General features: G+C 41.1%; 2 protein-coding genes across 3 annotated transcripts in view; both read left to right on the top strand.

Annotated features, from left to right (window-relative positions):
• Window positions 1-916: 916 nt before the first annotated feature.
• On the top strand, window positions 917-14,027 carry LOC311038819 (hypoxanthine-guanine phosphoribosyltransferase-like; the record flags this gene model as incomplete). The annotated part of the gene is made up of 8 exons (XM_084048424.1): window positions 917-949; window positions 1,063-1,169; window positions 1,323-1,506; window positions 11,337-11,411; window positions 12,185-12,267; window positions 12,721-12,767; window positions 13,241-13,317; window positions 13,774-14,027. The coding sequence occupies 8 exons, from the start codon at window positions 917-919 to the stop codon at window positions 13,819-13,821; spliced, it is 654 nt and encodes a 217-aa protein (XP_083904550.1). The 3' UTR covers window positions 13,822-14,027.
• A 1,098-nt stretch (window positions 14,028-15,125) lies between these two features.
• The window catches only part of topbp1 (DNA topoisomerase II binding protein 1), a 30,153-nt gene continuing 17,420 nt past the window's right edge, over window positions 15,126-27,858 (top strand). For both annotated transcript variants that reach the window (XM_084048397.1, XM_084048396.1), the window contains exons 1-12: window positions 15,126-15,512; window positions 17,203-17,300; window positions 17,403-17,537; window positions 17,979-18,122; window positions 18,240-18,421; window positions 21,377-21,570; window positions 22,327-22,503; window positions 23,134-23,291; window positions 24,092-24,255; window positions 25,262-25,515; window positions 26,337-26,689; window positions 27,613-27,785. In XM_084048397.1, the coding sequence (XP_083904523.1) occupies window positions 17,220-17,300; window positions 17,403-17,537; window positions 17,979-18,122; window positions 18,240-18,421; window positions 21,377-21,570; window positions 22,327-22,503; window positions 23,134-23,291; window positions 24,092-24,255; window positions 25,262-25,515; window positions 26,337-26,689; window positions 27,613-27,785 (2,015 nt within the window). In that variant the 5' untranslated portion in view covers window positions 15,126-15,512; window positions 17,203-17,219. The remainder of the gene's footprint in view (window positions 15,513-17,202; window positions 17,301-17,402; window positions 17,538-17,978; window positions 18,123-18,239; window positions 18,422-21,376; window positions 21,571-22,326; window positions 22,504-23,133; window positions 23,292-24,091; window positions 24,256-25,261; window positions 25,516-26,336; window positions 26,690-27,612; window positions 27,786-27,858) is intronic.

Raw genomic sequence — 27,858 nt, 5'->3', positions numbered from 1 at the left:
TTTTACGTTTCCAATCCATGTATTTGTCTCTTGGATGTCTATATAGCCTATTTGGGTTGGTTGGGGGTTTAAGAAAAAATCAGTTATTAGGTATGAAGAAAGAAAATGGAAATAAACGCATTCTAATACTTTCGTTTCAGTGAAATGCTTTTAAAGACACTAATATACGTTGCCACTGTCTGTTGCTATGGTAGAATAGTTTGTTTTTTGGAGGGGAGTCGCAGGGTTAGTTTTCTCACAGGTTGGTTGTCACAGTGCTTAGTATTATAGCCCAAACTAGAGGGCGCTGTTTCAAACATTTGGTGTGATGTGATCCAACATGTAATTCTGTGAAAGACAGAAGATTGAGGTGAGGAGACATTTATGGGTCAGGGTCATTTCTTATGTTGGTCACAGTGTTGTTTATGTAATAAAAGATAATTAGTCATTTATAATCAAACACTTATTAAAAAGAGTCGACTTTTCAGTGATGTAACTATTATCTAAAACCTTGGCCAAGAGGTCAGGTTGGTTGTCTCATGCTCTGGGAGAAATGTTTTCAGTTGGATGGATTATGTAATGAGTTTTATTTCTTATTATTTTTCTTTAGACATTTGATTATAGAGATGGTAATTCATTTAAAAACGTATTTGGTGTATTTAGCTAAACAAAACGAAAAAGTTACTTTTCTGTGTGGGGTTAGTTCTCCAAATGTGTTGATGGTTAATAACTTGCTGTTTCTAAGTTATAAGAATGAAAGGCATATCCATTTAAACCTAAAAATGTATGCTTCCCTATAAGGTAAGAAATAATTGTAAGATGTGTTGATGATGAGCAATTCACATGAGAGTCTATCACTATTCCATTGTGTGCAATAAGGTCTGTTTGGCTCACTTCTCACTCAGATCAGATCATTCTGTGTTGCTAAACCACCGGGATGGAAAACCAAGGCATTAAACGAGGAATTGTGGTATGTTGAATATTCTTTCCCATGTCCCCACTTCATTACTACTTTCTGGCTAATGCTTTGGATAATGTCAGTTCACAAGTTCAGTTATCTAACATGTGCCTACACATTCAAAGATCAAAGATGACTGGCCAGGTTACAGCATGGACCTGTTCACGTACCCACAACACTACCATGAAGACATCGAGAGTGTCTACATTCCACATGGAGTTATCATGGACAGGTATGTAATGTACAGCATGCACCAGCAGAGAAGAACTTTGCAATTTGGTGGCAACTATTTGCTTAAGTTGATGTATATAGAGGGAACTGTTGGTCTCCTAATCTTTCTACAATTCATATTCTGATATTATATTTTATGTTGTTTTCCCTTTAGAATCGAACGCCTGGCCCACCACATCATGGACGACATAGAGGACCAGAATCTGGTGGCTCTGTGTGTGCTGAAGGGAGGCTACAAGTTCTGCTCAGACCTGGTGGAGTTCATCACAGCCTTCGGACGTAACTCCAACAAGTACCTGGAGACCAGGGTGGAGTTCATCCGTCTGAAGAGCTACCTGGTAGGTGTAAAGTACTGATAGTCCTCTTAAGCATACAGTATAACTGGATTTGTATGTGGATATGAAGTCCTTTTTATCATTTAACATACTGAATAATGTGTTGTTACAAAGAGCAATATTCAGCTATGTACAGTGTGCCTGTGGCAGGTATGGAGGTATGCCCATATCTGATGTTTGTAGTAAGCAAACTTAAAGTGACAGTTTTGGACATATGAGGTTCCCACCCGACATACTGTAGTGTAGACGATATGTGTGTGTGTGTGTGTGTGTGTGTGTGTGTGTGTGTGTGTGTGTGTGTGTGTGTGTGTGTGTGTGTGTGTGTGTGTGTGTGTGTGTGTGTGTGTGTGTGTGTGTGTGTGTGTGTGTGTGTGTGTGTGTACCAAAATAAACCATAATGGGATTTTTGTGTGGACTCTAAGTTGTGAACGCTGGTGAGCTTGACCCGAAAAAAGAAACATGACAGTCTTCTTTGCCCCTGAGCTGCCGATGACATCATACTAACTATAGTGTTTATAAGCCTGTCTGCTCTCCTCTCCTTCGAGCAGAATGCTTGTGGCTTAATTAAGATTTCGATGCTAAGTTCCTCCAACCGGGGAGCGGAGTTCGAGTCTCAGCTGGGCCATTTCCCCTTCCCTCTTGTTTTTACGGGGCCAGAGCTCAGCTCTGGACCTGTTTTATTCTTCGCTTTATTCTGTCACTTCTTCTTCTTCTGCCACTTTTCGCAGTTCTGGCTGAACCGTGCTGTCGCTTTTTACGAAACTCGGCCATATGGTAGATGGTCATGAAAAACTATCAAAAAATAAATCTCACAATCTTTCGTCCAAAGGTGGCGCTATAGCACTCAATTGAAAATGGCAGCTTTGAACAGGTACAACTCATGCCCTGTTTGACCTACAGCCATGAAACTGTACATACACATATGCGTCTCCTCATTCTGAACAACTTTCGCCCTTTGACTTTTGACCTCTGACCTTTAGATCTCCCACCATTTTGAATTATATGAAAAACAGTCATTGGCTCCTAACTTCTGCATTTTTTCACTTATGGAAAATCCGCTGCCAAGGTGTTGTCGGCATAGGTCCAAAGTTCAAGTGTTAAACGTTTCGTGCAGATTGCTCAAAAATCCCAGGAGGAGATAGATTTTAACTATTACAGTTTTATGGAAATTATTCATCTGCCCCTAACATACACATGCAGACTCACATTTCTTTGAAACTTTGCAGAAAGGTTGAGGGTCATTCCAAATATCACTGAAACCAATCTTACTCCAATTGGCCAAAGGGGGGCGCTATAGCATTTTTTTGAAAATGAAAACTTTAAACAGGCATAAGTCATGCCTCGTTTGGCCGAAAGTCGTGAAACCTGGTTACACTTGTGCCTTGACTCATGAAGAACACATGTATCACTTTCACCAGTAAGCTCCGCCCTTAGATTGTCCACAATTTTGAGCAGTTTGAAAAACACTTCTTTTTGGCAGTTCTGGCTTAACCGTGCATACGCTTTTTACGAAACTCGGCCATATGGTAGATGGTCATGAAAAACTATCAAGAAATAATTCTCACACTCATCCGTCAAAGGGTGGCGCTATAGCACTCAATTGAAAGTGGCAACTTTGAACAGGTACAACTCATGCCCTGTTTGACCTACAGCCATGAAACTTCGATACACACATGCGTCTCTTCATGCCTGACAACTTTCGTGGTCTGACTTTTGATCTCTGAGCTTTAGATCGCCCACCATTTTGAATTATATGAAAAACAGTCATTGGCTCCTAACTTCTGCATTTTTTCACTTATGGAAAATCCGCTGCCAAGGTGTTGTCATTATAGGTCAAAAGTTCAAGTGTTAAACGTTTCGTGCAGATTGCTCAAAAATCCCAGGAGGAGATATATTTGAACTATTACAGTTTTATGAAAATGATTCATCTGCCCCTAACACACACATGCAGACTCACATTTCTTTGAAACTTTGCAGAAAGGTTGAGTGTCATTCCAAATATCACTGAAACCAATCTTAGTCCAATTGGCCAAAGGGGGGCGCTATAGCAATTTTTTGAAAATGCAAACCTTAAACAGGCAAAAGTCATGCCTCATTTGGCCGACAGCCATTAAACCTGCTTACACATGTGCCTTGACTCATGAGGAACACATCTATCGCTTTGATCAGTAAGCTCCGCCCTTAGATTGTCCGCAATTTTGAGCAGTTTGAAAAACACTTAAACCCAGGATTTTTCAGCTATTTGCTTGAAACTATATCATCTGTGTGAGCTGCATTTTCACCAGTTCAGGTCTACCGGTCCAATGGCTTCTCGCTTAAACATGTGCCTCACAACACAACCTCAAGGTCGCCAGTTCAAACCTCACTTGATGCAGGCTCCATTAAAGTTGCATAGCACACAACATGAATGCATCAAATAATGCAAGTGCAATTGTTAAAGATAACATGAAATGCTTATTTGAGAGTATTGTTGTCAATGTATGACATACTTCATTGTGAAAATAGCTGATCGACAATCTCACAACTTTTCAGATAGCAACAAGAGTATTTTTTGTCAATGTATGACATACTCACTCTCTCTCTCTCTCTCTCTCTCTCTCTCTCTCTCTCTCTCTCTCTCTCATCATCATCATCATGTAGATCGGCTACTTTAACTGGTTTCTGTTCCGAGGAGACATACAATTTCTCTATCGGTAGATGGTTAGGGAACCAGTGATCTAGAGTAGTTAGAAAAACAAAGGTCTGGTCCGTCAGGGACGGAAAGACTTATATATATCAACAGACACGAATAGGACTATCATTTCTCTTGCTCAATGAGAAAAAAGGCAGCCTATGAGTCCGGAGGTCACCGGTTCGATCCCTGTCCCCGACGATGTGTGAGGTGATCGCGATTTGGCATTCTTACGCATAGTATTTCTTGACGTTAGGGGTAGACATAGTTTTACTGAGGTTAGGGTTAGTGAGGATTTAAAATGCTCATGGTCTTCTTTCTGTATCATCTGTGTGAGCTGCTTTTTCACCATTTTAGGTCTGTCGGTCCAATGGTTTCTCGCTTAAGCGTCTGCCTGACAACCGCAAGGCCGCCAGTTCAAGGCGCACTTCAGCCTATTAGTCCGAAGGTTGAGAGTTCGATTCCTGTTAATGGCAACAGGTTGAGATGTCCAATCAATCCATTCTGTTTCCATCTCTCTCTCTCATCAATCTATTCCGTTTCCATCTCTCTCTCTCTCTCTCTCTCTCTCTCTCTCTCTCCAGTTTCCATGTCTCTCTCTCTCTCCACTTTCCATCTCTCTCTCTCTCTCTCTCTCTCTCTCTCTCTCTCTCTCTCTCTCTCTCTCTCTCTCTCTCTCTCTCTCTCTCATTCACTGGCCCCGTATTATCGCTGCTTGCAGCTATATTTTTAAATATGTTTTTCCTCTGTGAGGTTTCTTTCATATTCTGATGCTGGATTGTTGAAAGTTTGATGTGGAATACGTATTCTGTCCTTTACTAGAGTGAGATTACATAATCTGTAATAGAGAGTTGATTAACCCAGATGTGTGGTGTATTATGTTCCTCTGCACACTTCTTATGCTATACATTATGATAAATCTACATGTATCAGAGTATAAAGCTGCTTGGTATATAGCAGCTGAATTTATTTATTTAACCTTTATTTAATCAGTAAAAAAAGACACATTGAGACTGAAGTCTCTTTTACGAGTGTGAACTGCCAAGAGAAGAGGCAAATAAATGTTACACAGCAGCTCTGCCAGCAACAGCAAATACAGGACAAAACAGGATAATAATTAAATAGTACTATAGCGTATGAGGTAGTAGGCAGAAGCAAAAGAGCTGTGCTGGGTCCTGTCTACAATTAGTCCATGGGCCCAGGTCAGAATTTTCACTAATCAGGGACACTCAAGGTGGCAAATTCTAGTTTGGTATTTTGAAAAGGTCTATATCCCTAGATAATATTTCAACATGATAACCCTTCCTAAGTAGTAGCTTAGTCCTAGTTATCAGCCTTCAAAGACACCAACCATAGATCCAAAGAATGAAAAAATCGCCTAACCTTTTTTGAATAGAACATGTCATACAGAGGGAAAAAAACATTATTCAATCTCTTTCATTCACTTATTTAACCACATGAACCCTAGCATGCCTATTCTGGGGCAAACATTCAGCAAATGGCATGTCTACAAGCTCACAACACTTCACGTTGTGATACGATGTGAACAGCATTTTCACTAATCGGGGTCACTCAAGTGCAACATTTGCAAATTCTAGTTTTGTATTTTGAATAGGTCTATATCCCTAGATGATATTTGATCATAATAGCCTTTCCCAAGTGGTAGCTTAGTCACAGTTATCAGTCTTCAAAGACACCAACCATATATTCAAATAATGAAGAAAGCGTGCCACTTTTTTTGAACAGAACACGTGATACAGAGGGGGGAAAAAATACATTTCTCTCTTTCATTCACTTTAATAATAATACAAAAAATAATAATAATAGTAGCTTGAATTTATATAGCGCCTTTCAAAAACAATGAACAACCAACAGACAAACTAACAAACAAAACAACAAACAACTATATGCCATAAGCCTGAGAGAATAGGTGTCTTTTCAAGACACACAGCCTTAGGAGTCCAGTGTTGCATGAGCATGGAGCAGGAGCTTGACCAATCCCTATTGGGAGAGAGTTCCACAGGGTGGGGGCTGCCACACTGAAGGCTCTGTCCCCGACAGAGCCTTCAGAACAAGGTTCAGAACATGGTTCAGAACAAGGTTTGCTTGTTTGCCTTGGGGACAGAGAGGAGCAGGGGTGCAATGCTCAGTGGACGCGGTTGCACGCCGTGCAACCACTTATTTGGCCAGGGGGACGTGCAGGCACACGCATAGATTTAAAACTACTTTAAATTCACACTTCATCAAAGTTTACAAAGGCTCCCGACTCACGCGGTACATTAACATAGGAATTAGCCTATATGCATATCAATTGTCCATTGTGTGACCTGTACTGTAGGTGTTAAGTGATGTGCGCGTCACGTCATTAAAATAGAGAGTGCAACCACTTCTCAAATGAGCATAGCATCACTGGAGAGGAGGTCCAAGTCTGTGGACCACAGGGTCCGTGACAGAGTCGGTTTATGGAGTAGGCTTGAGAGGTACTTTAATCAATGATCATCATCATCATCATCATCATCATAATAATTGTCATACCAATATCAATTCTTCAGTATTCGTCATCGTCATCGTCATCATCATAATCAATCAGTTCCACTTCATCTTCCTCCTCTTCCTGCTGATTGCAGCAGGTTTGTAGCTTGCACATTTCTGTGCACTTTAATTTGTTGGCAAGGCAGGAACAGTCTGGAAACTTGCAGGTCCGTACACACTTGCAGGCCATAAGTTCCAGGACAGCCATTGGTGCTGAGGCTGACAGGCTGGTAGTAAATGCTAAATGGTGCATTTATATAGCGTTTTTATCCAAAGCGCTTTACATAGATTGTACATTACATTCACCCATTCACACACACACACATTCACACACCGATGGCGGAGGAAACCATGCAAGGCACCAACCTGCTCAGAGCAATTAGGGGTTCAATGTCTTGCTCAAGGACACTTCGACACTAACTCTGGGGGAGCCCGGGATCGAACTAGGAACCTTGTGGTTTCCAGTTCACTCTACCCAGCCACTTTACCCCTGAGCCACTGCCGCCCCATGGTGGTGCATGTGGAGTGGGCTGTTCATGTGAAACAGTGCAAGAGTTGTAATTGTCTCTAATGACACACACACCTTCACATTACTGCTATACTACACCCCATATACTTCCAAGCACTGAGGATGAAGGAGATCTGGCAGCAGTATGGCACTGGTGAGAAGCGGCGCATCCTCCCACTGCATCAAGCAGTCTCTCATCTTGGAGCACCACTAGCCAAGACAGTGATCAAGGCACATATCCTGACTGGAGATGACTGCATGAGTAAGGTGGGGACCAAACATGCAGCTATGGCTTCTGACCCAGTGCAATATCTGACAATCTTTGGAGAGGCAGACACCTTGACTGAACAAGACACAGCGTTGACAGAGAAGTACTTGGTGCGTGTCTGGGCAGGGGCCAGTTCAAGTACAACAGCAAGACATTTTATGACCTCAGGGTAGAAAACTATACCAGTGCCAGTGCTGGAATGGATGCTCTCCCTCCCACAAGTAGTGTGATCAGAGGCCACATCCAAGGTGCCTTTCTGGTGCATAAGGCTTGCGACCTGTTGCGACAGCCAAGGAACCTCAGGCAAGACTAGCACCAATGGAACATGGATGGGAGGAGCACTTTGGTACACTCCTGCCATCTAAGTGTCTGAAGGCCTTACCACCAAGTCTGCTCACAGTATGCAAGTATTCAGGCAAGTGTGACACTCGCCGATGTGGGTGCCGTGCTGCTGGAGTTCCATATTCTGCCATGGAAAATTTTAAAATCCATCCTGTAAAAGTCCATCACACTAACCAGCATGCACATATATGGTGCACTTTGAGAGGAATTGTTATTTGATTTTGAGTTACGATTTTATTTGTATATCATTTTGTAGGTCTAAATCACTCTTATTTGCTCATTTCAACACCCAATTAAAATAATAAAATATTTATAATTGTTATATATCTCATGTGTATGTCTTTTGTTATAAATAAAACAAATCATTATTGAAAAAAAAAATTGAGTAATTGAGTTATTGAAAAATTGCATTGACTTACATATTTCAATGATAAGATGCTCCTTAATGGTCAAAACAATATCAGAAAGGAATTATAAATGCCAGAATTAGTTTAATTAGTCTTATTACACCTGTTTTTAGTCCTAACAATGGCCAAGCTATGGCCAAGGTCTTGGATTTTCATCATAGCCGATGGCGGCCATTTGGCCATTACGCCATTTGTGGCACTATGGCGGATGAGCACCTCTGTGATTTTTCATGTCTGTGCAGATAATGAATGTGGGGAGATAATGGCAAAAACATGAATGTCCTAAAAAAGTATTAAAGCTACTCATTTGAAAAGGTTATCATGTTTCAAAGTACTTATATGGACCCTACAAACAAAATGGTGCCAAAGAGATTTTGCCACCTTACGTGTCCCTGACTTCTCGTCTGGCCCATGGACTAAATGAGCTGAACTCAACAAGGAAACAAGTTGCTTCAAAAGCTCCTCCTTCCCGAGCTGTAGGTGACATCATAACTAATAGACTGTTTATAAGCCTCTCTGTCTTCTCTTTCCTCTACATAGCATGTAGCCCAATGAGATCCGTACTGCAGTTCACCCTCCGGTGACCTGAGTTCGGTTCCCACAGGGCACAAAATACCCCTTTTTCTTTTGGGTCAGGTCTTCGACATGTCATATTGTTTAATATTATGATTATGATATTAGATTTAGAAAACCCTTCCGATTTAAATGTAGATTTTGTTGCAGTATTTATTTTTATTTTTCTGCTTTGGTTTAATTCATTCATGGAATACCCATCATTTGTCATTTATAAATGATCATACATTCACTATAAGACATTAATGTAATCATATGATATGATAATGCACTTCTCATCTGGTCACTACATTACCCTCTGCTGTTGTTTTCATTTTCAATGTTCTATTGTATTCCTTGATTATGTAATAAGTCTCACTGACTATACACTTTAATCTGGTCTATTTTTAATGTGTGTAAGTGCTCTGGCACAAGTAGGAGTATTAGTTATAGTTTAGTTTAGTTTAGTTTAGTTTAGTTTAGTTTAGTTTAGTTTAGTTTAGTTTAGTTTAGTTTAGTTTAGTTTAGTTTAGTTTAGTTTAGTTTAGTTTAGTTTAGTTTAGTTTAGTTTAGTTTAGTTTAGTTTAGTTTAGTTGCACAATCATAACAGATAGAGGCAAAACTATAAAAGACACTAATACAATGCAGAATTGTCCAAGTGAGATTGAAGAAAAAAAGAGATTATTGAAAATTTCTAAATGTGTGTATGTTGTTGTGAAAAGCCACCATCTGGGACAGTTGCACATAGAACCACACAGTAATGTATTAACCAAGTGGTAAAGTCTTAATAGAGCTTTGCCAGTTTCTTGTCTCTCTGTTGAGTTGAGTTTAACATGGCTCCTCCTCCCTGAGCTGCAGATGACATCATACGTACTGTAGAGTTTATAAGCCCGTCTGCCTTCCTCTCCTTTCAGCATTTAGCTTGTGGCTCAATGAGATTTCGATACTAAGTTCTACCCAGGGAGCGGAGTTCGAGTCTCTGCAGGCTGCATTCTCCTCTTGTTTTTTTGTTATGTTCTTTTTTCTGTGAGATATCTTTTACATTCTGGTACCAGACCAGAGGTTTGAATATTTCCCATAGAATACTTATCCTGCCCTTAAAGTATAAGTTCAGTTTTCTGAACTTTCAGGATGTTGGTTTTTGTTTCTGTTTTTGTAAAAGATTGTGTTAAAGCACTTTGTTTTTGTGGATTACCATAATCCACTCATTTAATTATGTGCTTTTATGAAGACACTCTTTACATCGGGTTGATCAGTGTCTGATCTCTAATAGAGAGTTCCGTAGCGTGGGGGATTATGTTTTCCTATATAATGCCTAATTTGCATATTTAAATATACAATTTCAGAAAACTTGTAATACAATAAATCATTGTGTTCATGTAAGTAATCAACTGGGGAAGTTTCATTATGATTACTATTTTTAAAATGTTGTGATTTTTCACCTGTCATGTATGTTTGGGGAAAATAACAAAATGTGTGATAACTATGAAAAAGCTACTCCTGTGGAAAGGTTATCATATATTTATTTACTTATATTGACCCTATGAACAATTTAATATAGGTATGGTTTTGCCCACTCTTTCGGTAATCATTGCTCAATTTTGGGGCTCTGGCTCATGGACTATTATGATAATGCGCTTGAATGAAGAGACAACAAGATGACATCATCTCTAATTGAGAGTTTATTAACCCAGATGTATGGTCTTTGTCTGCGCACCGACAGTTGGCTCAGTGAGATGAAGAAACTGCACTCAACTCAACCTTGAGTTGATGTGTGGGATCAAGTCTCATTGGGCTGCTTCATAACCTCTTGTTTTTTTTTCAAATGTTTTTTACTCCTTTATTTAATATTAACACAAGTCTGACTGAGCAGTGTGACCACACTTTCATCTGGTCTCTTTTTAATGTGTCATGATCTCAGCCTCAGCTAACTCCCACAAAAGTGCCCAGAGACTAACAAGGACTGGATTATTAGTTTAGTTGAGTTGAATTTAGTTCCTTGATGATATACAGTTCAACATAAAGGCATTTGGGTATGTTTGTGCGAAAAAACTACCTGGTGCAATAGCTGCACAGAACCACCCAGTAATGTACTGTATATGTAGGAAAGCTGTGTCGGTTTCTTATCTCTCTGTTGAGTTTAACCAGGAAACAATTTTTTGAACTATAATAGAACAATCTCCTCCCCCAGATTACATCATACCTAGAGTCTTTATAAGCCTGTTTTTCTTCCTCTGCTTTCAGCATTTAGCTTGTGGCTCAATGAGATTTCGATACTAAGTTCTTTACTGGGGAGCGGAGTTCGAGTCTCTGCTGGCCACATTACCCTTCTTTTTTTTAATGAAATTACATGAAGACATTATACTTTTCTCTCCTTATAACCCTCCCCTCTGTTTGAGTAATTTGTTTTTGAATGCATACTTAGGAATTAAGTGTAGTAACTCTGAGGACTCCCTAGGGGTCCAGGACCCCCTGTTGAAGACCCCTGGTTAAATAATTTACACACCTGTATCCTGTGAATCTTCTCTGATGTTGTGTCTCTGCCTCTAACAGAATGACCAGTCGACAGAGGACTTACACATCATAGGGAGCCGAGATCTGTCCTTCCTGCGTGGGAAGGTGTGTACAGTACTGAATATGAGTAGGAACTAACCTGATATGTGGTATATGATAGAGGTCACAGCGTTTAGGGTTAAACTAGACTGGTCACGAGAATGAAACATCAGTTGAGCTCTGGGGATGTGAAAATGCTCTTCAGATATACTGCAGACATGGACAAATGTGTACGCCTGCGTGCACACACAATGAATGCTGTCACATTTGTACATATCAGCAGACCAGTAAGCATTCTCTGGTTTCCCTCAAAACAAGGTAGTGATGGACTGTGTATCAACAGTTAGAATAACATACAGACACTTCACTCACTTCATCTAAACACAGCTACTGTATATGCATGCAAACACAAACAGGGGCAGGGGCAAATCCCAAACCTGTAAAATTAGGTGGCTGCATGGGCCAGTTATGCACCAATCTCAGGTATAGGGACAATGCAATGGTCAAAGATAGGATCTAATTCTGACAAGTTTAGTTTTAACTAACTGGATAAAATGTCTGTGCTGTGTCTGTGTGAAGATGTGGAATACACTGTTGCAATAGTTACAGCAGTTAACAAATGTGTTTTTCTTTTGTTTTATGCTCTTATGAAGAATGTACTGATCGTTGAGGTAAGCATTTACTTCTGCACATTGAACATTGTTTTCTTTCAAATAGTGGACATTTCATCATCCTGGAACAAAACTCGTCATTATATAAGTGATTCGCAAAACAAGCTAACACCCCACACTCTTCACAAAACAATCCTCTTCTCGTTTTTTGCTTAAATCTGCTCTTCTCCTCCAAAGGCTATAATTGACACAGGAAAGACCATGAAGACCCTCCTAAAGCATGTAGAGACCTTTCAGCCTAAGATGGTCAAGGCCGCGGGGTGAGTTACTTTTGTAGAAGACAACAGTCCTCCCTAAGATAACATGTCCATTATGCTGCACCCCCCAAACCAGTATTGATAAGCATCCCTGCTTATGAATGAATGGATTTATTTTCTCGTGTAGTCACATTTTTTGACCCATCCTTCATGGGATTATTAGACAATGTTTATTTTTTATAAATCTAATAATAATCTCCAGTGTTCTACAAAGTAATAAATACGTGAACAAAACCTAAATAACAAAATGAAGAAATGAATTCTATTGGGATTGAAAGACAATTGTATTTTATCATACACATTTTTGAGTTAACCACTTGACTCCTGATTTATACTTTGTCATAATAGCTGATCTACAAGCTCGCATCACATCACAACGTGTGTTGTGAGCTTGTAGATCTGCTATTTTAAAAAATGCATTAAATGAATGTTGGAATACTGTGATCTGTGTTTCAGCCTGCTAGTGAAGAGGGTGCCTCACATGGCTGAAAGTCTGACAGATTGTAAGTGCCTCTTGATGCTATGACGTCACCTATGACTGTCCTACTTATTATCAAGGGTTTTTGATAATTTCCAGAGCAATATTTCCTTCTTTACAGTAAATATATCACCAATATAAAGTTCTGTTTGTGCGTCTGTGCCTCTGGGTGTTTCTGTGTATCTGTGGTGGGCGAGCAGATATGTCCATATACTGTATGGACTGGACATCCACAAATGTCGTCCAAATATTGACATGCACAAATCGCCATAACAGTTTTTATTGTCCCCTCAGGGATAATCATCTTCACTGTCTGTTCCAACAGAAAAAACACATATAGCACAGAACAACTAAGCTACGGCTGCCCCCCATATGTGGATATATTGTGGGGAGCTGAAACTGTGAACAGTAATTTGCAGGATTTTCTTGCTATATATAGCCTACTATTGTGTACTTGACATCACTCTCATCTCATGCACCTGTGTTTGGTCTTGACAGATGTTGGATTTGAAATCCCCAACCGCTTTGTGGTTGGTTATGCCTTGGACTACAACGAGTATTTTCGTGACCTGAATGTAAGTCCAGAGTCCAGTGTTGCTGCTGCTGATGCTGCTGCTGCTGCTACACAAAGTCACCTTTACATAATGATGTTACAGGGTTGAGAAGCATTGGGCTGGACAGTAAACACAGTAAAAGAGACATTTTTCCCACAGAAACCTCAACTCCCATACTGAATGTCCACTCATCGGAATAATGTACATGCTGTCATTTAAATTCATATCAGTATACTTGACAACTGCAACTATATCTTACATTATTGTTGCGTTGTTTTTTTCTGTAAACAATTAATAATTTACAGTGACACTGACAGAAACTATTCTCCCTTCCTTTCCTCCCTGTCTCTCTCCCTCCCATCTCCAATCTATCCCTCAATCCTCCTACTCCTTTCATTCCTGTCCTCCCTCCTTCCTTCCACGTGTCCTCTGTTTTTTCTTTCTATCTATCTCACTCCCTCCCTCCCCTCCTTTTAGCATATCTGTGTCATCAGCGAGACTGGAAAGATGAAGTACAAGATTTGACTTCACCTTGAAGGACAAACATCCTATCTCCCCTGTGTCTTGAGGAGATGTTTATGAAATGTTGGTTTACTGGACAAGCACACTCATCAAATATGGTCTCAGTCTCAAAATGCCACAAAGTGGAAGTCACTGTGCAAATAGTTTCTGTTTACAATATTGAACCAAGCTTATGGGTTGCCAAATAAAAAAAGACTGTGTATGTGTGAGCTCAATATTTGTGTGATGTCAATTGAAATTGTTAACTACTATTGTACTATTTAACGGCAAAGAGATATTATAACCTAAAAGGTTTAAAGAAATGTCTATTCATTTCAAAGTAACTGGTAATTATTATTGCGTTTATTCAAGTACAAGTGCAGTAGCTCAGCCTACCATAGAGAAGGTGTTTGGCATGATGGTAAAAAATGGATAGCCAAATGTAAAATATTGATGCAGTTTTTCCAGTTTCACCCTGTTTTCACCACAAAACTGGTTGATTGAACAGGTCACCTGAAGGATGATCTAATTTAATTATTTAAAAGAATATGTCAGCCAAATGTTCAGTATCAACAGCATGGTGGGGGGGAAAGCCCATAAAAATACTGTTTCTATTCTACATCATCTCGATTGTTCAAAGTCCAGTCCCTATTTAATTAAAACAATATATTTTGCCAACCTTTTGAGCAGTTTCAGTGACAAAGAGGTACAATTGTTTGATCTGAAAGAACAATTTTATGTGAGCCAACCACTAGAAGTCTACTATGGAACAGATACAAGAAGAGGATGGCTATTTTGTCCAAAATGTTAAAAGGATTAATATTTGAAAAATTGTCTTAAGTAAAGTACATGATGTGAACATGCACAACACAACAATACATCAAACTTCATTTTACCCTTCAACTTCTTCTGCCAAAATGATTGGATAGCCTATACAGGTTTTGTAGCAATTTGTAGAAATTGTAGAAATATTAGACCAATTATGAAAAGTTCAATCATTATTTTTTCCAAAATATTTTATTTTCAAAAACATTTTGGACCAAATAGACAATTTTAAATTGAGTAGTGTATTTGTCTGTTATTAAATGTTTCGATGAATTGAGCACAAAGGACCCCAATGGAAACAAGCCATAGGCCTTCTTGGGTTTAAAATGCTCTTAACAGACCTTGTATTGAACTGTACTTCTTCTTTTTTTTGCAAACTGCTTATATCAAATCATATCAATGCCCTTCGGAACTATAGAAGTCATATCGCCTGGTTGCTGGACGGACAGTTTAGTCGGTAGGTAACACCGGAAGGAGGGCGGAAGCTCCTCCATTGGCGCGAATAAACAACAACAAAGCGACTCGTATCGCTAAAAAACGTGATAATGAAGTCAATTAACTAGTATTTGATATTTTGTAGTTCATTCGCGTCCTCGTTACCTTGAACAGCGGCCATATGTTTATGATAATATGAGTGTCTTTAAACGTCAGTGTGTGTTTTAAAACCTGACAAGGAGCGCTCGAGCCTTTTAAATGTTCCATTGTGTAGCACGCAGCAGCTAGCATTAGCAGCTAGCTGTCAGACAACTGTATGTGTTTTATTATTACTAATGACCATAAAGTATTAGTTCTAGTGGTCTAATAGAGACATTACTTCATCCCATGAATGATTGGAGGCTTCATTCATTGACTGTCTTGAAAACACTGCCCTTACATTTCAGCATTTGAAGGTAAGTGACATATGGACAAATATTATATATATTTATATTGTACAATCTATAAAAAATAGAAAATACATATAAAATATACAAATATATAAAATAAAATATAAAAAATATATACAAATGTTAATGTACTCTGAGAATGTACAAATGGAACCAAATGGACCCTTCCATTTGTACACACTCAGAGTTACAGACCCATAAGGGTCCATTTGGTTCCTAACTATCCATCACTTAGCTGGGGACCCCCTGGTACCCCACCAAGGACCCCTGTATGGTGCACTACAGCAGTTACTTTCTGCCAAAGTCACTTATTCATTATATCAGTGGTTCTCAAACTTTTTCATGTCAAAGACCCCCAAATTGACACTTATTAGCCCGCACACCCCCATTTGGAAAGATATGCCAGGGACCCCCTGCATAAGAGAAGATTTTTTTTATGGCTCTAGTAGTGATTGTCAGAGGTCCATTTGGTTCCATTTGTACACTCTCAGAGTTAGACCCATAAGGGTCCATTTCGTTCCTAACTATCCATCATTTAGCTGGGGACCCCCTGGTACCCCACTTTGAGAGCCAATGCATTACAACCCACGACACGTATTGTGCTTTTTGACTTATTTTAATGTCTGATATGTAGCAGGGGGAGGCTTTTTAAAGGGAATGCTAGTAGTAATACAATATACAATGCCTACGCCACCTTTTTCTAGAGGGAAGGTCCTCTTTAACAACGCAATGCACAGGTTCGTATAACTAAAGGATGAGCATGAAAATAAATACAATTATTTTAAAAAGGCTATTAATTTTCCTTCTGTACATAAAGTATTAAAGCTTTTAAAATACACACTAGACTAAAACCCTACAATTATATAAATAACCAACACATACAATACCATATATTGGGCTGGTGTAACAGAGGAGGAGAAGGAGCACAGCAGCATGGAATAAGGGCAATATGCCGATATACTGTTAGAAAAGCCATGCCTTCCAACTCTTGTCCTCCTCAGGTACGCCAACCTTAAAGCAAGCTAGTAGGGGATCCCCTGAATTTATGCAGCCCAGCCATTTTAAACCCTGTCTGCCAATAAACCCTCAGCCTTGATTAGAAACAAGGAGCACCTGGCTGTGATACTGCCTTAGTAACTTGTCCACCTGGTTACACTGACTAAGAATGGTATCTCAGTCAGAAGTTACTTGCAATGCTGCTGTCTACCTTATGTTTGATGCCACTTACTTGGAGGCTAGCCTTCAAGTAATAATGGCCATCTTAAAATCCAACGTTGCAACGTTCTGTCCATAAACTGTGCAGCCATGATGGCTGTTTGTTTTATAGTGACACTCAACGTCCTGCATATCATATGTGCAGTTTTGAAAAACATGAACACTTCAAAATATTCATGGCTGTTTATTGATAATGTTGCTCATAATTTGTTTTTTTTATTTTTTATAAAGCTGTCAGTGTCCATAGAGACAATTTATTGTTGTTTAATGCAATCAGAAAGGACTTATCTGTTTCATGAATTGGGCTGTCAATGGAGGCGGGTATTGCAAACTTCGATGGATAGCCTCTAAGTTGTTTGCGGCTGGGTTTGATTGATTGAATACTTTATTACACAGAAATGTAAATGTAAACGATGTGTGTGTGTGTGTGTGTGTGTGTGTGTGTGTGTGTGTGTGTGTGTGTCTGTGTCCTGCCCTACAGTACAAACCAGACTCAACATGTCTAAGAAAGACGTCAAAGGAGGTTACCTCGTGAAGTTTGTCGGGCAGAAGACGGAGTCCGCCGTCAAGGCTTATGAGGTAAGACTCTGCTTCGTCAACACAGGCTATGTTAGAGTATTTAGTGAACAGCAGAGCAGACTGTAACGTGCTGTTGTATGTACCGTTTTGTTGTGAACACAGGCCATCCTGGAGCTGCAGTCTGAGGAGTACGTGAAGACCATCGATGAGGATGCTGCTCTACAGCTCAACCAGAAAGACAAGTCTCTGTTCGTCTTCAGCGACTTCACCACGCCGGCCTTCCACCACTGCCTGAAGGTCTGGGTCGTTCGCAGCACTCCTCCTACGTGTCTAAAGTTGGATACTGCCCATAAGACAGACAGTGATTGCCATGAGCCATCTGAAAATGTTTTGTGCCAGGGACTCCCCGGGAGAGAAGATCTATATAAAACAAAACATTAAAAAATATATATATTTTCGAAAATAGCAGATATGCAAGCTCTCAGTGCGGCACGAAGATTGTAGATTTGTAGATTTGCTATTTTTGAATAGCAAACGTATAAATGGTAAAAAATATTGTGATTCTACATTAACTATTTTTTACTGGGGACCCCCTGGAACCCTCCCAAGGACCATTGGGGGTCCCCGGACCCCACTTTGAGAACTAATGCCATAATATTATACTAATATTTTGTGCCATAGCGTGTGCCGTGTGATCATTGCTGTTGGTTTGTCCTCTCTCTCTCTTTCTCGGTGCAGCTCGGCTACAGAATAGTAAGCCCACTGGTGGTCCTGTACTGCCTGCAACAAGAGATCGTTGTTCCCAAAGCAGAGAGGCCGGTCTATAACATGGCGATGGCTGACCTCGCCATATCCTGCACCAGCCTGGACAAGACGGCACGGGTTAGTTCACACAACCGCAATGCTGCCTCTATTGCAGATTTGAGTTGGTATATAATTACTCCTCACTTACAAGAGTTTAAAGCTGTTTGTCCATGTACCGTATGTGTGCATTTACAGGCAGACGTGACAGAGCTGGTACAGCTAATGGGTGGCAGGGTCTATCTCGACCTCGGCGTGTGTGTCACTCACCTGATAGCCGGGGAGGTCGGCAGCAAAAAATACCTGGTCGCTGCCAGCCTCGGCAAACCTATCCTGCTGCCCACGTGGGCCAGAGCGTGCTGGGAGAAATCACAAGACAGGTGTTTATGAAATGTCTCTATCTTGATGTGAAGGACTGTTGGAGGACTTATTCATTTATATTGTGACTCTTCTGACAACTGGTCATGGTTCTAAATTTGAAAATAAGGTATTATCAAGCTTTCAAAAAGGCAAAAGGTACTCTTTCAAATTGATTGAAAAATGACATAGTGATTAAAATTATGAAAATAAAATGTAAAGATATTTTAGAATATATTTTCGTGAATGGAAATGACGAACAGCCCATACCCTAGGTGGGGTTGGCGAAAGGGCCTACTTTGTGTGGAGTTTGCATGTTCTCCCCCCGTGTCACAAAAACATGTACCGGTAGTAATCCTGGTCGCTATACCGCCTCCCCCATGACAGCCGGGGCGCCTGATGGAGGGGAAGGGAACTGGTTGGAATAACGTGTTCCTTCCACGCGCTACGTCCAACCAGGGAAACTCCCTCCTGTCAGGTGACAAGAAGGTCAGTTGGCTCTCATGCATTGAAGGAGGCATGAGCTCGACCCTGGCCTCCCTAGACTGGTGAGGGGAGTGTAGTGCCCAGGATCACTTACAAAATTGGCACTGGGTGAAAAATAAGGGTTACAATATAGCTGCAAGCAGCGATAATACGGGGCCAGGAGAGAGAAAGAGAAACGATAATTCCTTTAACAGGTCAGTTCATGAAAGTCCTTGCGGTCTTGTTTCCAATGAGGGCCTGTGAGCAATTAGGGGTTAAGAGTCTTGCTCAGGGACAAATTTCATTTCATCGACACATTTGCTGACCTGGCCTGGAATCGTACCTGGGTCAACCAGAGCCTCTGGCTCCCTAGGCGGGCTCACTAACCACTCAGCTATGGCCGACCCTCAGAGAGAGAGAGAGAGAGAGAGAGAGAGAGAGAGAGAGAGAGAGAGAGAGAGAGAGAGAGAGAGAGAGAGAGAGAGAGAGAGAGAGAGAGAGAGAGAGAGAGAGAGAGAGAGAGAGAGAGAGAGAGAGAGAGAGAGAGAGAGAGAGAGAGAGAGAGAGAGAATAGATTGAAGATAGAAACGGAATAGATTGAAGAGACAGAGAGAGAGACATGGAAACGGAATAGATTGAAGAGAAAGACATGGAAACGGAATAGATTGAAGAGAGAGAGAGAGAGCCATGGAAACGGAATAGATTGAGTCATGTTTTTTGCAATTCAACTTAAATGAGTCTGCATCAAGTGAGGCTTGAACCGGCAACCTTGCGGTCGTGAGGCACTCTTAGGTAGCTGCAACACTACCTATAGTGCTATAGCTTTGTCCAGGATGATATTGTCTGTTGAGGATCACAAACTCTTGCCTTCTGTCATGACCCAAGCCCCTGTTTCACTAACACTAAGATCACTCGTTCACAAACCATTTACCAATGAATAAATTGTACATCTCCTCAGAAGCAAAACTAGTGAAAGTAGCCGATCTACAAGCTCACAAACCATTAAAAGTTGTCAGATTGTACATCGGCTATTTTCACAATGAAGTATGTTATACATTGAAAAAACATACTCTCATTGCTATCTGAAAAGTTGTGAGATTGTAGATCAGCTATTTTCACAATGAAGTATGTAAAAAACACTCAATTAAGTATTTCATGTTATCTTTAACAATTGCAGATGTATTCATTGATAGTCATGTTGTGTGAAATGCAACTTAGATGAAGTCTGCACCAAGTGAGGCTTGAACTGGTGACCTTGAGGTTGTGGGGCACACATTTAAGCGAGAAGCCACCAACAGACAAGAACCTGTGAAAGGAGATCACACAGATGATACAGTTTCACGCAAATAGCTGAAAAATCCTGGGTTTAAGTGTTTTTCAAACTGCTCAAGATTGCGGACAATATAAGGGCGGTGCTTACTGGTTAACGTGATAGATGTGTTCCTCATTAGTCAAGGCACATGTGTAAGCAGGTCTAATGGCTGTCGGCCAAACGAGGCATGACTTTTGCCTGTTTAAAGTTTCAATTTTCAAAAAATTGCTATAGCGCCCCCGTTTGACCAATTGGAGTAAGATTGGTTTCAGTGATATTTGGAATGGCCCTTTACATTTCTGCAAAGTTTCAAAGAATGGTAAGTCTGCATGTATGTGTTAGGGGCAGATGAATAATTGTCATAAAACTGCAATATTCATTGGCTCATTAAAGCTTCATTTTTTCACTTATGGAAGATATTTTGCAAACGTTTTTTGGTATAGGTCCAAAGTTCATGTGTAAAAAGTTTCGTGCAGATTACTCAAAAATCCCAGGAGGAGATAGGTTTTAACTGTTTTTCATATAATTCGAAATGGTGGGAGATCTAAGGGTCAGAGGTCAAAAGTCAGAGTGTGAAAGTTGTTCATCATGAGGAGACGCATGTGTGTATTGAAGTTTTATGGCTGTAGGTAAAACAGGGCATGAGTTGTACCTGTTCAAAGTTGGCATTTTCAACTGAGTGCTATAGCGCCACCTTTTGACGAAAGATTGTGAGATTTATTTTTTGATCGTTTTTCATGACCATCTATCATATGGCCGAGTTTCATAAAAAGCGTATGCACGGTTCAGCCAGAACTGGCAAAAACGGCAGAAGAAGAAGAAGAAGAAGAAATGGAATAATGCGAATAACAATACGGGTCCATGCTGGAAGCCTGGCCCCGTAAAAATCGTGGGATAAAAAAATATATAAGTACAAAAAAGATAAATGACATAGTAATTAAAATCATGAAAATAAAATGTAAAGATATTTTAGAATATATTTTCGTGAACGGAAATGACGAACAGACGACAGCTTCCGTTCTCGGCTTTCGGGGTGTGTTAGTTCTAGACTATATATAGCATTCAGAGATTGTGGAATAGTTGTCTGACTACGCGAGACTATAGGTCGAGGGACCTCTTTAATTATGATTTCAAGTACTCATGGAATATCGACATAGCTCTTCACTTAGCGTTACTAATTATTCCACCTCTGTCCCCACAGTCTTTTCAGGTACACAGAGCTGCCCATGGAGGACTACCTGTGTCCGGTGCTGCGTGGCTGCACCATATGTGTGACGGGCCTCACCTCCATCGATCGCAAAGAGGTGGAGCGGCTCTGTCAGCAGCACGGAGCAAAGTACAGCGGTCAGCTCAAAATGAACGAGTGCACTCACCTGATTGTTAGTGAACCCAAAGGCAAGTCATGTAAATTGACATATATACATGCATACACACAAATACATATCGTCTGTAGGGTGGAAACCTCATTATGTCCAAAACTGTTACTTTTCAGGATTCAAATAAAAAATTGCAAAAGTAGCAGATAGGCCTGTCAAAATGTTTGCATAATCGTCATAATCGTTTCCATGTTGAAAAATGGCAATGAGCCGAACATATATTTGAAGTAGCCTAAATATATCTTAAAATATAGGCTTATGAGGAGGTGTTGGTGATTACAGTATATCATACAGATTAACGTAATAAGACCACTGAAGGAGTGCTCAGTCCTTGGAATCACAATCAACACATTTTCAAATATGAAAAATAGCAGCTCTACAAGCTTGACAACCCGTCACTTCATGGCGCGTTGTGAGCTTGTAGATCAGCTATTTCTGCTATTTTTGTATGTATGTATAAAATCATTAAATATGTCAAAAATCTCTGAGTTATTTGTCATATCTGCCCTGTGCAATTTATAATTTTTTTTCATATGTTTCAATGCCAAACGCACAATTAAATCGTTAATCGCAATTATTTGAGGGACAATTAATCGTCAACTTAAATTCGTAATCGTGACAGCCCTAGTAGCAGAACTGCAACCTCGAAACGCGACGCTTAACGCAGCGTTTCGCGTTTCTGCAAAAAAGTTAGATAGTTGGTTTCTGCCCGACAGCGCCCGATATTGTTTTGTCACTCACTATTGATATCCTGACTTGTGTGCTATGTTCACAGGTCAGAAGTACGAGTGCGCCCGGAAGTGGAACGTGTACTGCGTGTCTCTGTACTGGCTTTTTGACAGCATAGAGAAGGGCTTCTGTCAGGACGAGAGCCGCTACAGAGTGGAGCGCACGGTGGCCAAGGACGGCCGGCCGCAGACTTCCACCCCCACTGGTAGCAGCGGAAAGGACGGTGAGCCAATGCAGCCACGCGGTCAATTCTTTTACAGTATATCATCAGTGAGGCGTTTTCCTTTCATGTGTGTGAAGCATGAAGTACAGTAGTTAGACTAGGGTGACCATAATATTCAGCCCCTCAAACCGGGACCCTTAAATCAATGTGCACGTTCGCCGCGCACGCGTTCTAGCCTCGCGTGGCAAGACAATATCACTGCGTTGAGGGAAATTCTTTTTTGCAATGGCAGATTCGTCTGGAACCAGGCTACACATGCACGGCCATTCATGCACGTTCATATTTATACGCACCATAGGTGTTAACGACTGATTGACAAACATCAGCCTCAGAGTTGCATTCAGACACGCAATGCATTTATGGTTTGTTGAGCATGTTTACATGAACAGAACATGATAAACGTTATTATTTTAAAACCGGGTAAACAATTTTATGATTAGTGTCGTCATGTAATAATGAGGTCCTTTTTCAAAATCGTTTTGACATCAACATTGATTAATCCCATCATTTTGATCTAAATTGCACTCACCTGTATTCTGTATTCTCCTGTTGAAATTAATAAATCAGTCCGCAACTTACACCTGTTGTAATTTTGAGAGTTTGTATTTTTGTAACTCAAACCAAAAACAGCTATGTCACTCCTGGGCTTGAGCAACATCTCGGTCAACACCAGCGTGACGGTAAACGACACGGCCGTCACCAACGTCAGCTCCCTGCAAACGCCGGACCCCATAGATCGCCTGGACTTCTCCTCCTGCGCTGCGGATGACGTGCTGGATGGCTGTAAGGTAAACTAGAGACATTTACCATCCACTGCAGACCACTGAGGAACTGATCCAACTTGGCACATGTCTCATTTAGGGTCAGGTGGGTTGGGTTAGTCATTTGGATTCCATAGAAGCCAGCATGGCTTCTATGGAATCATGTTGTGCAGCGGAAACAGCCCATCTGACGCGTTGAGAGCTTGTAGAGACTGTTTTTAGTCATTATTTTTAGATTAGAGCATTTGTGGTCAAACTTCGCAATATGTTCAGAAGCATCTTCCATAAAACCTTAATAGTCTCGGATATTTCATATAAAAGCAAAGGTCAAAGCCTCAATCAGTGATTTTTATTCACCTGGTTGGCTGTATGAAGAACAGCAGGAACACTATTACTACAACTATTACTAAAAAAATTACATATCATGTTAATTATTTAGGAATCGCCGCTTGTTAGGGGGGCTCCTTTCCAGTGGTGTGTTATAGGTTTTTCGGAGGGTATACGATAATTATTCCCTGCACGGCAAGTGCGTGGTCGTGGGTATACTGTACGCTAGCGCGTTTTCAATGGATGAAATGGTTAGTAGATTGTATACGCTTTTTCCCAAAAAAATCTGCACGGTATACAGCGTAACACGGTAGAACACACCACTGCTCCTTTCATAATGTTTCACCAATCGCACATTAGGACTACAAACATTTTCAGTAGTGAGATTTTATTTTGCTTTAATCCATGCTAACTTGTGCTGATTGTATGTTGTTCAGAGCCCCTCTTGCTTTAAAGTTGTCGAGGACCAGTTCAGAGCGTTTCTTAATTTGTCTGTACAGCTCTATCTGTGTGGCCTGCCGGTAAAGAAGCTGGAGAAGCTGCGACGTCTGGTGAATGTTGCAGGAGGCCTTCGCTTCAACCAGCCCAGTGAGGAGCTCACTCATGTGGTCATGGGAGAACCTGACCACGAACTCAAGAACTTCTTATCCAAAGCCACGCATAGGTTTGAAACTATACTGATATGTTGGGGGGGGGTGTTTGGTTTGTGGATTTCCCTGTTAGTTAATGATCCTAAATAATCTGTTTTTGTTAGTAACCTTGTTTGTTAGCTTAGTTTTTCGGCTACTACATCCCTGTGCAATCACTGCATTTGGGGCTGGAAGTTAAACACGATAAAGCAAAGAGAACATCACATTATTTGTAGTAAGCAAATGCATACCATGAACCGCGTAGAGAGCAGTGAAATAGACATGGAAGTTGGGGTATGGGCCCCGGGGTGGAGAGATCATCTGTAAGTCATCCGTTTAGAGTGATGCTACTGTATGTAGGTGCACAAAGGCAGTTGATTAAAAATAATTTAGCCTTGTCCTTCTTCCACAAAAGTAGGTAAAAGTAATTTGTGGAGTTTTTTTTTCCTTTTATATATAAAATCTTTTGTTGGCCTGGGCCGCAGCGTGGCGGTCCAGGCACCCTACGCTGCAATGCCAGCCTGACAGCGTGTCACGGGTTCGAGTCCCGATCCCGACGACCTTTGCTGCGTGTAACTCCCCATACCGTATCTCTCTCCCCATTTCCTGTCAGTCTACTGTCCTATACATAAAGGCATAAAAGCCCCAAAAACACACAAAAAACACAAAAAATCTTTTGTTTATAAAAACTTTCGCACACCTAGAATAAAAACTTTAAAAGCAGGTGCGTAGGCAAACAAGTGCACATCAATAATAAAAAGGAATATGTCCGCACACTGCCGAACTGCACGATACAGGAGCAGATTTATTAGAAGAAGCAACATTTCGGTCTCTTTTAATACAAACACCTTCTTCATGCCTGAAGAAGGTCATCAGTTACCAGACGACGTTCTTATGCAGAGCGACTTACAAGTGCGAGATGGAAATATAAGCAGAGTAAGCATGAAGTAATAATGTAGAGTGCTGAGAGAACAATGGTGTGCCTTTTTAAAAGAAACTAGGATACCAGGAAATAAACAGTGCCTATTCTTTTCTTCCCAGACCCCATGTGGTGACAGTTCAGTGGCTTCTAGACTGCTTCTCCAGAGGCTGCCTGCTGGCGGAGGACGACTACCTCCACCCTGACTGTCTGCCTCCTGCCTCGGCCGCTGTAGCTGCTTCCAAAGGTCCTGCCTCCTCCCGGGCCAGCACCTCCTCCATAAACGCTCCCCCCTACGCCACCCCAGACACTCCCAGACACAAGAAGACGGAGGAGGATATGCTGTCTCAGTACATGGATGATGACCCTACAATAGGTAAGCATCCAATTGTCTCACAAGGACCACACAATCTGAAATTCAAATGAATTAAGGCAGGGGTCTTCAATGTTTTCAGGGACCCCCTAGCTGGGGCGCTTGCTGGCTTAGCGGTCCAGGCGCATACCACATATGCTGGTAATCCAGCTTGACAGCGTGTCGCGGGTTCGACTCCCTATCCGACGACCTTTGCTGTTTTTCACCCCCTCACCTCTCTCCCCAGGCAGAAAAAGCCCCCAAAAATATCTTTAAAAAAAGGACCCCCTAGCTGAGAGAGAGCTGAAGCAGGGACCCCCTTTATATTGTTTAAAATTGTGTTTCAGATTAAACTTTTTTTGTTTACTTGGTCTGCTCTTTTTTCCCTCTACACCTATACCTCTTTGCCAAAAATAGCTCAGCTTGTAGACCGATCGGCTTGTAGATCAGTGTAGATCGGCGTTGTGAGCTTGTAGCAGGTGCTTTGTTCATCTCCTCACTTTTGACTGAACTCGCCAGAATGTACCTTAAGGCACAGCTAGCGGTGAATTCTTTTTGATGTTTTGTTTGGTTGGCTTTGCTCTATCAACATGTTTGCTTGCTAACCTACAGAGCAAAAAGAAAACGGCCTAAACCACCTGTTGTGTTGTTATGTATTAGTTATTATTAGATTATTGGTTTACTTATGTATTACTTTATTATTAGATTACTATTTTTATGCATTGATGTATTATGATGTATTATGATTATTTTAAGATACTGTTAGATTCTATATACAAGACACCTTGCAAAATGTATTCAATTATAATATAATATTACCATTCCTCATTACTTTTCTCCTCCAGTGGAAAACCCCCTACCAGGAGAGGGCGGCAGCAGCAGGAGGCAGTCCAGCAGTACATTAAACCCCCAGCATGAGCCCTCCTGGGCTGCAGACCAAACCGGCGCCCCCCCAGAGTCAGAAGACTCCACCATGCAGGAGGAGGCCAGCCAGGCGGGCGGCCTTTTCGCCGGGAAACGTTTCCTCCTGGTGGGCTTCGGCAGCGAGGCCGAGGCCCTGCTGGCCCTGTTGGTGACGGAGAACGCCGGCAAGCTGCTGGTGGGACGCACGCGGGCGGTGGCGGACTACGCCGTGGTCCCGCTGCGGGGCTGCGACGTGGACGCCACCGTGGATGAGGTTGTCACCGATACGTGGCTGGTAAGATTAAAGCCAATTTTATTCATTTATTTATAAAGCACATTAAAGCAAATTTACAAAAAAATTAATTACAACACACAATTTAAAACACCATAAATATTAAATACAGAGCATGCAAATCCAAACAAGAAGACAAATAGCTGAGGTTAAGAAACGTGGGAGTTTACAAAGCACATGCAGTGTCCAACCATTTCTCCATGAAGGCAGGAGGTTTTCAAAAGGCCAGGGAAAACGGGTGCGTTTTGAGAAATATCCAAAGAGCTGGCGATACTGCCTAAAATGCTGGTGACGGTATCGGCTCGTAGGCCATTCCGTTACCAAGGTATTTTACCACATGTCTGATATGTAATTTACAGTAATCAATTATTTTGTATTTTGAATTCTTCAGTTGATGTTGTACTGTTTAATACTCTTACCGTATTTACATTATTATTTTAGTAACTTGTTGCTGCACTTATTAATGGCATTTTCATTTATTCCTAGATCAGTGATTCTCAAACTTTTTAATTTCAAGGACTCAAATTATAAATGGAACCAAATTATGGGCCATTTGGTTCCATTTGTACACTCTCAGAGTTACAAACCTGTAAGGGTCCATTTGGAAACCCCCTCAATGAACCCATAGAGTGCCTGGACCCCACTTTGAGAACCACTGTCCTAGATATTTTTTAAGTTCCACACTGGCATCGGATAAGTACTCGACCGACACGCAAGTTATGGGTTTTATCGGAATAAAAACGATTGCCACATGCATATCATGTTAGGGTTCCTCCGTGACATGAAAACGTTTGATAGCTATTGCCTTAGATGCAGTATATTGAGCCACCCATGTATCATGATTATGTGAAGCCAACATACGGTAAGTACCATGTTGTACAGTTATTGACCCACAAGGTGTTCCGGTTCATGTTCTCTCTTTTCAGGCCATGTGTGTGGCGAGCGAGTGTGTTCTCCAGCTGTCCTCCAACCCTCTGTTCACCCCGGTGGCCGTGATGGAGGGCCGCTCTCCTCTCACAGCCTGTGTCCTCTCCGTAAGCCAGTACACCGGAGCAGAGAGAGAGGCCCTGGTGGAGCTGGCCAAGTACCTCGGAGCCAGGTAATATGCATCTCTTGACAATGTGATTGATTGTGACCATATTATCAGGGGTGCACATAACTGGTGCGCAGGT

This window comes from Gymnoscopelus microlampas (assembly GCF_963454915.1).
Source record: "Gymnoscopelus microlampas genome assembly, chromosome: 22".
NCBI classification, from domain to species: Eukaryota; Metazoa; Chordata; class Actinopteri; order Myctophiformes; family Myctophidae; genus Gymnoscopelus; species Gymnoscopelus microlampas.
The sequence above is the reverse complement of the archived record's forward strand: the minus strand, read 5'-3'. Positions and strand labels throughout refer to the sequence as shown.